General features: G+C 44.5%; 1 protein-coding gene across 2 annotated transcripts in view; it reads right to left on the bottom strand.

Moving 5' to 3' along the window:
* LOC142245128 (putative methyltransferase DDB_G0268948) overlaps window positions 1-12,578 on the bottom strand; it is a 108,353-nt gene that overhangs the window by 15,613 nt on the left and 80,162 nt on the right. For both annotated transcript variants that reach the window (XM_075317485.1, XM_075317486.1), the window contains exon 7: window positions 11,650-11,768. In XM_075317485.1, coding sequence (XP_075173600.1) covers window positions 11,681-11,768 — 88 coding nt within the window. In that variant the 3' untranslated portion in view covers window positions 11,650-11,680. The remainder of the gene's footprint in view (window positions 1-11,649; window positions 11,769-12,578) is intronic.

Here is a 12,578-nt window from a genome sequence, read left to right as displayed (position 1 = left end):
GTTGCTGCAGAACTGGGGCAGAAGTGAATCGCCTTTTAAGCTCAGGAAGGCCACAATAGCCTCAGGGGTCCAATGCTCAGCATCAGCTCCCTTCTTTGTCAAATCTGTCAGAGGTTTGACAATGGCAGAAAAATTGGCTATAAATTTACGGTAAAAATTAGCAAACCCCAAAAACCGCTGCAGGGATTTTAGAGAAGTCGGTTGCACCCAGTCGTAAATAGCCTGAACCTTAGCCGGGTCCATTTCGATAGCGGAGGGAGACAGGATGAAGCCCAAAAACGAAATCCTTTGCACCCCAAAGAGGCACTTTGACCCCTTAACGTACAGTGCATTATCCTTAAGTATCTGAAAAACCTCCTGTACTTGCCCCACATGAGAGTCCCAATCATTAGAAAAAATCAAGATGTCATCCAAATACACAATCAAAAATTTACCAATAAGGTCCCGAAAAATATCATTCATGAAGGCCTGGAAGACGGAGGGTGCATTAGTGAGCCCAAAAGGCATCACTAGGTACTCAAAATGCCCCTCAGGAGTATTAAAAGCCGCCTTCCATTCATCACCCTCCTTAATACGGATGAGATTATACGCACACTTGAGATCCAGATTCGTAAACCATTTGGCACTCTGCACTCTAGAAAACAGATCAGACATCAGAGGCAAAGGGTACTGATATTTGACTGTAATTTTATTAAGAAGACGGTAATCAATACAAGGCCTCAACGAACCATCTTTCTTAGCAACAAAGAAGAAGCCAGCACCCAAAGGAGAAGATGAGGGCCGAATGTGCCCCTTCTCCAATGATTCTCTGATGTATGACCGCATGGCATCATGTTCGGGCACAGACAAGTTGAAAATCCGCCCCTTGGGAAATTTACAACCGGGCACCAACTCAATGGCACAGTCACAGTCCCGGTGTGGGGGCAGAGAATCAGATTCCTGGTCATTAAATACATCACGGAAATCAGACAAGAAAGCCGGAACATCAACTGCCTGAGCAGACGTGGACGACACGGAAAGGTCCTGATGCAAACCTTGACAACCCCAACTAACTACTGACAAGGATCTCCAGTCAAGAACCGGATTATGGGTCTGCAACCACGGAAATCCCAGTACCAAGGTATCCTGAAGATTATGCAATACTAAAAATGTACAAGTTTCCTGATGCGCTGGTGCAACTCTCATAGGCACCTGGGTCCAAAATTGGGGTTTATGTTCTGCCAAAGGGTTAGCATCAATGCCCCTTAAAGGAATAGGAGTTTGCAAAGGAACCATGGGAAAACCACAATCCCTAGCAAACCCAAAATCCATCAAATTGAGCGCTGCCCCTGAGTCCACAAAGGCAAATGCAGAAAAGTAAGACAATGAGCAAATCAATGTGACAGACAAAAGAAACTTTGGTTGCAAAGAACTCACAGTAACAGAAGTAGCCAATCTCCTTTCACGTTTTGGGCAGACAGAGATGTTATAAGAAGCGTCTCCACAATAGAAGCACAGTCTATTCTTCCGTCTGAACCCCTGCCGACTAGCATTAGAAAGGACCCTATCACACTCCATAGGCTCCAAAGGCTGTTCCACAGGCACAAAACCAGCAGGTATCTTCCTGCGCTCACGTAAACGCCTATCAAGCTGAATGACCAAGGTCATAGAGGCATCAAGACCAGAAGGGACGGGAAATCCTACCATTACATCCTTCACAGCATCCGCAATACCCTTGCGAAAAAGAGCCGCAAGCGCATCATTCCATTTGGTAAGGACCGCCCACTTACGAAATTTCTGACAAAACGTTTCTGCAGAATCCAAACCCTGAGTTAAGGACAACAAGACCTTTTCTGCTTGGTCCACAATATTGGGTTCGTCATATAATAATCCCAAGGCCTGAAAAAAGGAGTCCACATCATTGAGAATCGGATCATCAGACGCTAAAGAGAAGGCCCAGTCCTGAGGGTCACCACGCAGCAAGGAGATGACAATCTTAACCTGCTGTACGGGATTCCCTGAGGACTTAGGGCGCAGATCAAAAAATAATTTACAATTATTTTTGAAGCTCAAAAATCTCGACCTATCTCCCGAAAAAAATTCAGGAACGGGAATTTTAGGCTCTGCAAAGGGAGTCTGTGCAAGATAAGACTCTATACGACGAACCTTAGCATCAAGATGAGCAACACGCCTACCCAATTCATCCATGCTAGACAAAAGAAATCTTCCACAGAACCCAAAGAAGAAGAGGAAAAACACCAAAAAAAAAAAAAAATTTCTCAGCAGCTTTTTTTTTTCCTTCTTAAGAGTACCCTTTAAATTTGTTTGGCCAGATGTACTGTTATGATCCGGAACCATGGAAGATCACCACAAATCATTGGCAAAAAGGTGACAAGAGCCTTGGCAACTAATCTGGCCGCCATCCCCTTACTAACCAACACAACTAGAAGTAGCCGAGGGGTGAACTAACATCCTGTGCACCGCGAACCCAGCCGGAGAACTAACTATCCTAAAGGTAGGAAAGATGAATAACTCTCTGCCTCAGAAAATAGACAAGAATAGCAAGCCCCCCACATTCAAAGACTGCGGTGATATAGGAAAAACACAATACACAGGTAGATGACAGGATTAGCAAAAGGTGAGGCCCCCGCTGACTAAAATAGGAAAGGACAGGAAAGGGACTGATGGTAGCCAGAGAAAAACCCTGCAAAATACCAACTTCTTGATAGTACAAAAAGGCCCTCAGATCGCTCGATCTGATCTGAACTCTGTCCTATACCAGGTGCCCTTGTCATACCAATGAACAGAAAACAAGGATTATAACAAATTCAACAAGCCATAAACACATGGACCCAAAGGAGCTATACTCCACACAGAACTGCAGGGAGTTCCTCAACAATCCACTGAGGGGAAAAATCCCTGGAAGGAAATAAACTGAAACCAACCACAGCAAATGACAAACCCAGATAAGCAAAAGAACCAGGCAATAAATAAAGAGCAAGAACTTATCTGGAGTGGATGTGATGTAAAGCAGGATTAAGCAGGCTGGAGATACAAAAAAAACAACTGACATCCGGCAACAGCCTGCAATCAGACCAGGACTTAAATAAGCAGAGAGTTAGGAAAGGAAACACCCACTGCACAACCCACCTGGTCTCTGTCCAAACCCTTCCTGGCCACCAGAGGGAGCCTCCCAGCAGCCAAGACATAACTAACATTCACAACAGCCGTTTATACAATCAGCTGATGCATCAGTGCAAAAAAAAAATACTTATGTGCTGATTACCGGCAGATCCTGGAGCGGAGTCTGATCCCGTCCGATCGCTGCATGAGCTGCCGGTAATCAGTGATGAAGTCTCCTGACGGCATCCGCTGATAGGTTGAACCGGCCGGGCGCCGGCATCACCCCGAGACTTACGATCAGCTGACACGTCAGGTGACTGCATCAGGTGATCCATCGCCAGGTCCTGCAGGCATACGTACTCGGGGAGACTGCACACAGCCGGAGCGGCGGTACCGGGAGAGGAGCTGGGAGCGGACATGGCACCGGGAGTCTGCAGACAGGTGAGTATGAAATTTTTTTTTCTACTGTTCACTTTTGATTTCGCAGCTGTCTCCACCTCCCGTCCAGACATGGTGCCGCACGTCAGCAGACATGCACAGGACTGGAGGTGGAAGCGGCGGTGACGGTACCGGGAGATTTCACGCTTCTGTATTTACTGACAGAAGGAATCCTCTTCCTGTACATGTCCCTTTACTATCCACCTCCTGCGTTTGTAGCTGCGTTTTTGGTCTTAGAAACGCAACAAAATGCACCAAAACGCAGCTATAATAACAATTTGCGTTTCCCATTGCGTCTTTCAACATCCCATTGCACTCAATGGATGAAAAACGCGGTGAAAAACGTGGGAATAATTGACATGCTGCGTTTTTGTGGTCACCACAAAAACGCAGCTAAAAAAAAAAGCTGTGTGCAGACAGCAAAAATGAAAACTCATAGACTTTGCTGGGGGACGCAAAGTCATGCAGTTTTCTGGGCAAAAACGCACCCGAAAAACGCGCAAAAACGCCACGAAAAACGCACTGTGTGAACTTACCCCATGTAATCCTATCCTGTGTGATACTCCTGCTGTCCTTGGTGACACTTTAGACATTTCTGGTCACCAACAAAATGGCTCTGCACTATGTCCCTACATGTCATTCTCTGTTATCTGTTGTAAACACTCAGATTAGGAGGGGCGAGGCGTGCCATCATACACTGGAGAGCAGACTCCACCCACTTTTCCTGCAGTTGTAATGTGAGCTTTTTCTACAGTAGGATTTCTGTAGGATTTCAGAAGGTGCTCCCCCTAGTGTTTGGCCCTGTGCGCACTTACCGGATTTTGCCGCGGATTTTCCGCGGATTTGCTGCATGTTTCGCTGCAGAAAATGTTCATAACATCTCTGCAGTGAATCACCAGCAAAACCTATGGGAAAAAAAATCCTGTGCGCACTAGGCGGATTTTGACAGCTGCATGTTTTGCTGCGGGATTCCCGCAGCAAAAACAATTGCATGTCAATTCTTTTCCGCACATCGCTGCGGGATTTCACTCCATTGACTCCAATGTAATCGTGAAATCCCGCAGTGAATAACGCAGGCAGCAAATTCTGTGCAGTTCATTGCATTTTCCTGCGTTATTCCCTGCGGTATTTTGCGGTTTACCTCCAGTAATGTACATCGCTTTCCTGCGGTTTTGCAGGGAAGTGATGTCATTACAGGAAGAGGAAGCAGAGCAGAGAGTGTAAACACACACAGATCACAGACACACACAGACATCACAGACACAGACATCACAGATACAGACATAGACACAGACACATAGAACACACATAGAAATCAAATGGAAATATAGAAAACAAAACACGTGGGCTTCGCTGTATATTTACCGTCCAGCCAAGGTAAGCACACAGCGGCGGCCCAGTATTCTCAGGCTTGGGAGGGTGAGGGGCAGGGTTAATGTCCCCCGCCTCCCTCCCACCTCCCGCAGCTGAGAATATCAGCCACAGCTGCCCCGAGACTGTCGCATGCATTATGCGGCAGTACCGGAGTGTCCCCGGGTCTCTTCCTGCTGCCGTGATGCAGTGGCAGTCAGGGTAATACAAGGAGTTAATGGTGGCGGATCACCACCATTAACTCCAGGCTTGATCATGGCAGCGTCTATGTGACAGCTGACATGATCAACCCGTAAGTAAAGTGAAAAAACACACAGAAGAATCCTTTATTTTAAATAAAACACAAATAAGCCTCGTTCACCCTTTTATTAACCCCTCCCGAAACAAAGCTCCGACGTAATCCACAGCTCCGGCGTCCTGCGATGCTTGCATCCAGCTGTCACTGACACAGACACTGCTGAATGCAGCCTCGCAGCGAGACAGCAGAGGTAACTCCAGGGCATTTCCCATGGCCGGTAATGTGAACTCACTGCCGACCGTGAGAAATGCAGCGTGTGCTCACAGGGACTCTATCTATCTATCTATCTATCTATCTATCATCCTTCTATCTATCCCTCTGTCTGTCTATCTATCTATTCTTCTATCTATTCTTCTGTCTATTTCTCTATCTCAGAATGAAATGACTTTTTTTTCTTTTTTTTTTTTTCAATGTGCTTTATTGCATTGAATGCAATAAAGCACGCGGCAAAACCGCAGCAATACCGCGGTAAAACTGCGGCAAACCGAATGCGGTTTTCGGGTGCGTTTTTTTACCGCGGGTGCGGTAATCTTTGAATACCTGCGGAATGTTCTTGAGAAAATTCCATTTTCCAGTGCGCACAGGGCCTTTAACAGTGGAAAATATCAAACTTTTTAATTTTTTTTTACATTTTGCACAATTAAAAACAAATAATAATATTTAAACAAAACATTTAAACATTATTACTTTAAATTTTTTCAGTTATTGAAATTTTTTTTTTTGACGATACCTTCCCTTTAAGGACTCTCTCTCCAGCTACCGAGTTGTTTTGTGTCAAAGACTATTCTGAAGTGATTTCCTGTATGTTCTGTAACTTCCCCACCTCCCAGGCCGTTGCCCTGGTATCCGGGAATTTCCCAGGCTGGCTGACTTCCTGAGTTGTGTAACTGACTGGCTCACTAATTGGGTGTTTGTGTGAATGTTGTATAAGTGCTAAACACCAGCGATTAACCTCTTCATTACCCGGGATAAGTACTGCACCTTAAGTGAGATGCAGTACCCTGTGGCGACTGAAGCCTCAGAGGCACCACATGTGCTGTAGAGGAAGGACTGTTTTTAAGGTAGGTACAAGATATCACACATGTGAAATTGTAACTGAAGAACTCTGGAAACTGTTCGGTAGAGAGTCATTTCTTAAAGTGAATCGGTGGTCTCCATCTCAGTCTGAACCACTATCCAGACTAGAGATGAGCCACTACCCTAGTGTTCGAGTTCGGTTCGTCGAACGGCGGGTGTGTTCGTCGAACGTTCGTCGAACACTTTCGAACACCATTGAAAACAATGGCAGGCAAACACATACAAACATGCACACACACATATTATGCTCATCTTACCTTCCATTCCATCGCCGGCCTCCTGGGACTTGCAGTTCGCCAGTACAAGATGTGTACGGGTAACCATGTCGACCGATGCCGCAACTTTCGCTGACAGAGCGCTGACGTCAAAGGCAGGAGCCGCTTGCCTCTGATTGGCCAGCGCACTGCCTTTGAGTAGCATCTGACAGAGGAAGTTCCTCCCTTGTCGCAATGGTTAAGCGATACACATCCTGTAGCGGTGAACTACGTGTATCTGGTAACCATCGCGACGAGGGAGGAACTTCTTCTGTTAGACGCTACTCAAAGGCAGCGCGCTGGCCAATCAGAGGCAAGCGTCTCCTGCCTTTGATGTCAGTGCTCTGGCAGCGGAAGTTCCGGCATTAGTCGCGATGGTTGCCCAATACACATCTTGTACCGGCGAACTGCAAGTCCAAGGAGCCCGGCGATAGAATGGAAGGTAAAGTGAGCATAATATGTGTGTGCGTGTATGTTTGTGTGTGTTTGTGTGAGTTTGTGCATGTTTGTGCATGTTTGTGCATGTCTGGAATGGCACAATAGGGGACCAGGATGGGACATTTAACAAGTTGTGGAAGGAATTGTCTGCATTGCAATGAATTCCTATGGGAAATCTTGGTTTGCTGAACGAGTAACTTGGGTAACAAGCACACTCCCAGAACGGATTGTTCTCGTTAACCAAGGTTCCACTGTATTAACATTGAATGACAGTATTACTGTGAAAAGCCAGTTACGCTTTTGGTGATCGAACCGTTATCGAACATAACCTCGAACTGTCAAACTTGAAGCTAATTGTTCGCGTTCGTCGAACGACTCGAACATCGCCTAAAACAGGTCAAATTTGAGATTGGCGAACAGTTCGATTCGAACAACACTCATCTCTAATTCAGACCTGTCCTGACAAATACAATGGCAACTTGTGGCCACCTAAGAGGTACAGCCTACATCCACAAGTCCATTCACCAAGCCAGGATCAAGGTTTTCATCAAAACATGAGAAACTCGAGTCAGTATCAAAAATAATGGCAGATAATGTGCCTAATAAATTTCCCATAGTGAGAGTGGACCGCCCGGACAGCTCCCGGGGTGGTCTACTGTCACTATGGGTAATTATTAGGCACATTATTTGCTATTATTTTTCCAAATTTATATAATCTCTTGTGTGACTGTGAATACATAGGTAAAGGCCCCGTCACACTAAGCAACATCGCTAGCAACATCGCTGCTAATGAACAACTTTTGTGACGTTGCTAGCGATGTTGCTGTGTGTGACATCCAGCAACAACCTGGCCCCTGCTGTGAGGTCGTTGGTTGTTGCTGAATGTCCTGGGCCATTTTTTAGTTGTTGCTGTCCCGCTGTGAAGCACAGATCGCTGTGTGTGACAGCGAGACAGCAACAACTAATGTGCAGGCAGCAGGAGCCGGCTTCTGCGGAGGCTGGTAACCACAGTAAACATCGGGTAACCAAGAAGCCCTGTCCTTGGTTACCCGATATTTACCTTTGTTACCAGCCTCCGCCGCTCTCACTGTCAGTGCCGGCTCCTGCTCTGTGCACATGTAGCTGCAGGACACATCGGGTTAATTAACCCGATGTGTGCTGTAGCTAAGAGAGCAGGGAGCCAGCGCTAAGCATTGTGCGCTGCTCCCTGCTCTGTGCACATGTAGCTGCAGCACACATTGGGTAATTAACCCGATGTGTGCTGTAACTAGGAGAGCAGGGAGCCAGCGCTCAGTGTGCGCTGCTCCCTGCTCTCTGCACGTGTAGCTCCGTGCGCTGGTAACCAAGGTAAATATCAGGTTGGTTACCCGATATTTACCTTAGTTACCAAGCGCAGCATCTTCCACGCGGCGCTGGGGGCTGGTCACTGGTTGCTGGTGAGCTCACCAGCAACTCGTGTAGCGACGCTCCAGCGATCCCTGCCAGGTCAGGTTGCTGGTAGGATCGCTGGAGCGTCGCAGTGTGACATCTCACCAGCAACCTCCTAGCAACTTACCAGCGATCCCTATCGTTGTTGGGATCGCTGGTAAGTTGCTTAGTGTGACTGGACCTTAAGGTGTAACAGTAGATAAAAACGCTGATTGTTTACAGCAGCAACTTTTATTAACTGCTGAAGTATATCTTGGATCTTGGATGCATTGGGGCATTCCCACTGGGTGGCCCCTTATTACATCCCTAACATGTAATAAGGTGTTATATTGTATATATTTTGCATGAATGTAACTATCTGATTATACTACCATTTATTGAGAAAGGGATAACTTTGACTAACTCCTGATATACAGTACAGACCAAAAGTTTGGACACACCTCCTCATTCAAAGAGTTTTCTTTATTTTCATGACTCTAAAAATTGTAGATTCACATTGAAGGCATCAAAACTATGAATTAAAACATGTGAAATGAAATAGTTAAAAAAGTTTGAAACAACTGAAAATATGTCTTATATTCTAGGTTCTTCAAAGTAGCCACCTTTTGCTTTCATTACTGCTTTGCACACTCTTGGCATTCTCTTGATGAGCTTCAAAAGGTAGTCACCGGAAATGGATTTCCAACAGTCTTGATGGAGTTCCCAGAGATACTTAGCACTTGTTGGCCCTTTTCCTTCACTCAGCAGTCCAGCTCACCCCAAACCATCTCGACTGGGTTCAGGTCTGGTGACTGTGGAGGTCAGGTCATCTGGCGTAGCACCCCATCACTCTCCTTCTTAGTCAAATAGCCCTTACACAGCCTGGAGGTGTGTTTGGGGTCATTGTCCTGTTGAAAAATAAATTATGGTCCAACTAAACGCAAACTGGATGGAATAGCATGCTGTTGCAAGATGCTGTGGTAGCCATGCTGGTTCAGTATGCCTTCAATTTTGAATAAATCCCCAACAGTGTCAGCAGCAAAGCACCCCCACACCATCACACCTCCTCCTCCATGCTTCACAGTGGGAACCAAGCATGTAGAGTCCATCCGTTCACCTTTTCTACAAAGACACGGTGGTTGGATCCAAAGATCTCAAATTTGGACTCATCAGATCAAAGCACAGATTTCCACTGGTCTAATATCCATTCCATGTGTTCTTTAACCCAAACAAGTCTCTTCTGCTTGTTGCCTGTCCTTAGCAGTGGTTTCCTAGCAGCTATTTTACCATGAAGGCCTGCTGCACAAAGCCTCCTCTTAATAGTTGTTCTAGAGATGAGAAGGTGTGTCCAAACTTTTAGTCTGTACTGTAGCTGTACTGCCATCTATTGGACACTACAGAGAAAATAAATAAATTATGCTAGATGAAATGATGCTTTTACTGCAGTGTTGACTTGGTTGCTATCCCTCTGTCTCAGAAGACTAAAAGAAATAAAAATCTCTCTGTGAACAATTTTTCTGTGATCGGCCCTTTACCTGTCTTGAATACATAGTAAAGAATTGGGAATTTATTATTGTACTTTTGATCCTTTCAGTGCTATATATAAAACTTGTGATCACCATTTAGGATTTATAATAAATATTCAGTCAATAACAAGTAAAATTATAACCCTGTAGTGGATTTAACGGATTAGCTTTGTTTTGTTTGTGATCTGATTACTGTGATACTAGGCACAATATTTTAGTAAAAAAACTTTTTTGTATGTACCAATGTTAAACAATAAATGTATTTTGATACTGACTTGAGTTTCTCATGTTTTGAATTTGTTGATGGAGTCATAAGGTATCTTTAAGATGAGTTGTTTGAACTTTTGTGTCTTGACCATGGTTTTCATGTACCAGAGCGTCCAAAGTCAATCACTTGACCATGACTACTCTACAGTATTAAAAGTTTGATAACGGTTTGAGGTAGGTAGGAGTTAAAGTGTTGTGAATTCCATCAGAGATGGTGCTGTCCCTGGGAGAGTTTCTGGACTCCCTCTGGTGGCTATTGCTGGTAGTGAGTCTGATTCTGCATCTGTCGCTCAGACAGGTGTAGAAGAGGATTGCTGTTTCAGGTAGCCTATGGAGCCCAGCCTGGGGGCATAAAGGAATGCTGTCTCTGTCTAAACTTTGCTAGTGATAATTGATTTTTCCTCATGGGAAGATGTCCTGAATCCTTGTCCTCCAACCTTTAGTCTTTTTGCCTGCCTCTTTAGGTTTTTGTTTTTCTTTTTGAGCCATTTTTTAGATTCTCCAGGAATGCTTTCAACAGCGGTTTTTCGTTCCTTTGTATTGGTTCTAGTCCCATGTCATCCTGAGTCTACAGCAATGCCTGATAAGTATTTTGCTCTCTTGGACTGGGCTTCATTGGGGCTGAATTTGCACTGAAAGGCTTTTCTGCTTGATTTATGCCTTTTCCTGAACTTGTGTTTGAGAATATTATCTTTTGTTTCTTGCTGGTGAATAAGTGCTTTTTCTGCACCATTTTTGGAGAGCAATTTATTCCCAGCAAGAAAGGGAGTTGGTACTCCCTGTCTGATCAGGATTTGTATTTTTGTATCTCATGTGTTTTTTGTAGTTATGATCTTTTCTATTACATTTGCATTTTCCATTTAAATGTATTTGCACAAGAGTTCCTGATATAGTGGGAGGAAGATCGTGTGATCTTTAAGGGAATATTTTATTATCAGGTACTGGTATTTTTTCAGGGTTTTTGCTGACTGCAACCAGTAATCTATCCTATCATTTTGTATCTTGCCAGCAGGGCCTCACTTTGCTTAACCCTATGCTTTCCATCTGTGTGTTGTTTTTTCTTACATCACTGTCATTACTGTATATGTTGGGGGCTTTTTACTTTCCTTTGGGGCTCTTCCGAGGCAAGTCAGGATTCCTCATTTCATCTTTGAGGTTAGCTAGTTCTCCGGCGGTGACGAGGCATCTAGGTTGGTTAGGAAGGCTCCATCGCTACTTCTAGTTCTATTGTTGTAGTCAGGGAATTGCAGCCAGCTAAGTTTCCAACTACTCTTTGTGCATTGTCATCAACCTTTTAATGGGATTTTTGTAGATCTTTTGGCGGTCTCCTGACCATAACATTAAAGTGTACACCTACATCTTGTAAATTCTGGAGTAAAAGGTTGCAAGAACACGTTATGTGCTATAATGACATTAAATTAATATTACTCATGTTAGCTTTATTCAATATAATAAAGAAATAAAACTCTACTTTGAATAGTTGGGTCCAGCAGGTCTCCACATTATTGTTTACAAGCAAGGACACAGTAGTATTTCATATACATGTTCATGCAAGCAGAATCAGCCTCTTCTCCGAGTATCTCTCGCAGTCTGTAACAAAACGTATTATTTAGCAATAGAAATGCGGCAAATGCCTTCCATAAACTAAACTGTGACATATTTCCAGTCTTAAATTATATTTCTTCATGCATTTTTTGGCATATAGTTTATAATGATTTTCCTGTATGGCGGAGGGGGTGCAGTGTACCAGCAAAATGGAAAAATCCCCCCTTCCTAGATCCCAAATTTTCCATCTTATCGTAACTTAAAATATTTATGCTGTAAGCAGGGCCAGATTAAGGTTGGTGGGGGCCCCTGGGCAGAAAATCTGGTGGGGGCCCCATAACGTTAACATTTTTAGCCATAACAGTAGAGCGCGAACCGTAGCATTTAGATATAAATCCAATGAACATTTATCTTATCCTGTTCTGCCACATTCAGATTTACAGTACTACAATACAGATACAGTCCTGGATCACTCACAGCCGTCACTTATACACACAGTACAATAGAGATACAGCCCAGGATCACTCACAGCCGTCACTTATACACACAGTACAATACAGACACAGTCCAGGATCACTCACAGCCGTCACTTATACACAGAAAGTAGAGTTAGGCTATGTGCGCACGTTGCGTTTGTCTCTGCAGAAATTTCTGCAGCAATTTGAACAGCACATGTGCGCTTCAAATCGCTACAGAAAGAGTCCGTAATGAAAAGCCAATTTCATGCACTCTGAGTGCAGCCCCTCCCATAGACAGAGCAGGAGCTGCATCCAAAGCACATGAAAGAAGTGACATGTCACTTCTTAGAACGCAGCGCTTCAGGCAGCAGCCGAATCGCTGCGCTCTAATACACCA

Source organism: Anomaloglossus baeobatrachus, chromosome 7 (genome assembly GCF_048569485.1).
Source record: "Anomaloglossus baeobatrachus isolate aAnoBae1 chromosome 7, aAnoBae1.hap1, whole genome shotgun sequence".
Taxonomy (NCBI): domain Eukaryota; kingdom Metazoa; phylum Chordata; class Amphibia; order Anura; family Aromobatidae; genus Anomaloglossus; species Anomaloglossus baeobatrachus.
This window is presented reverse-complemented; position numbering and strand designations above follow the sequence as displayed.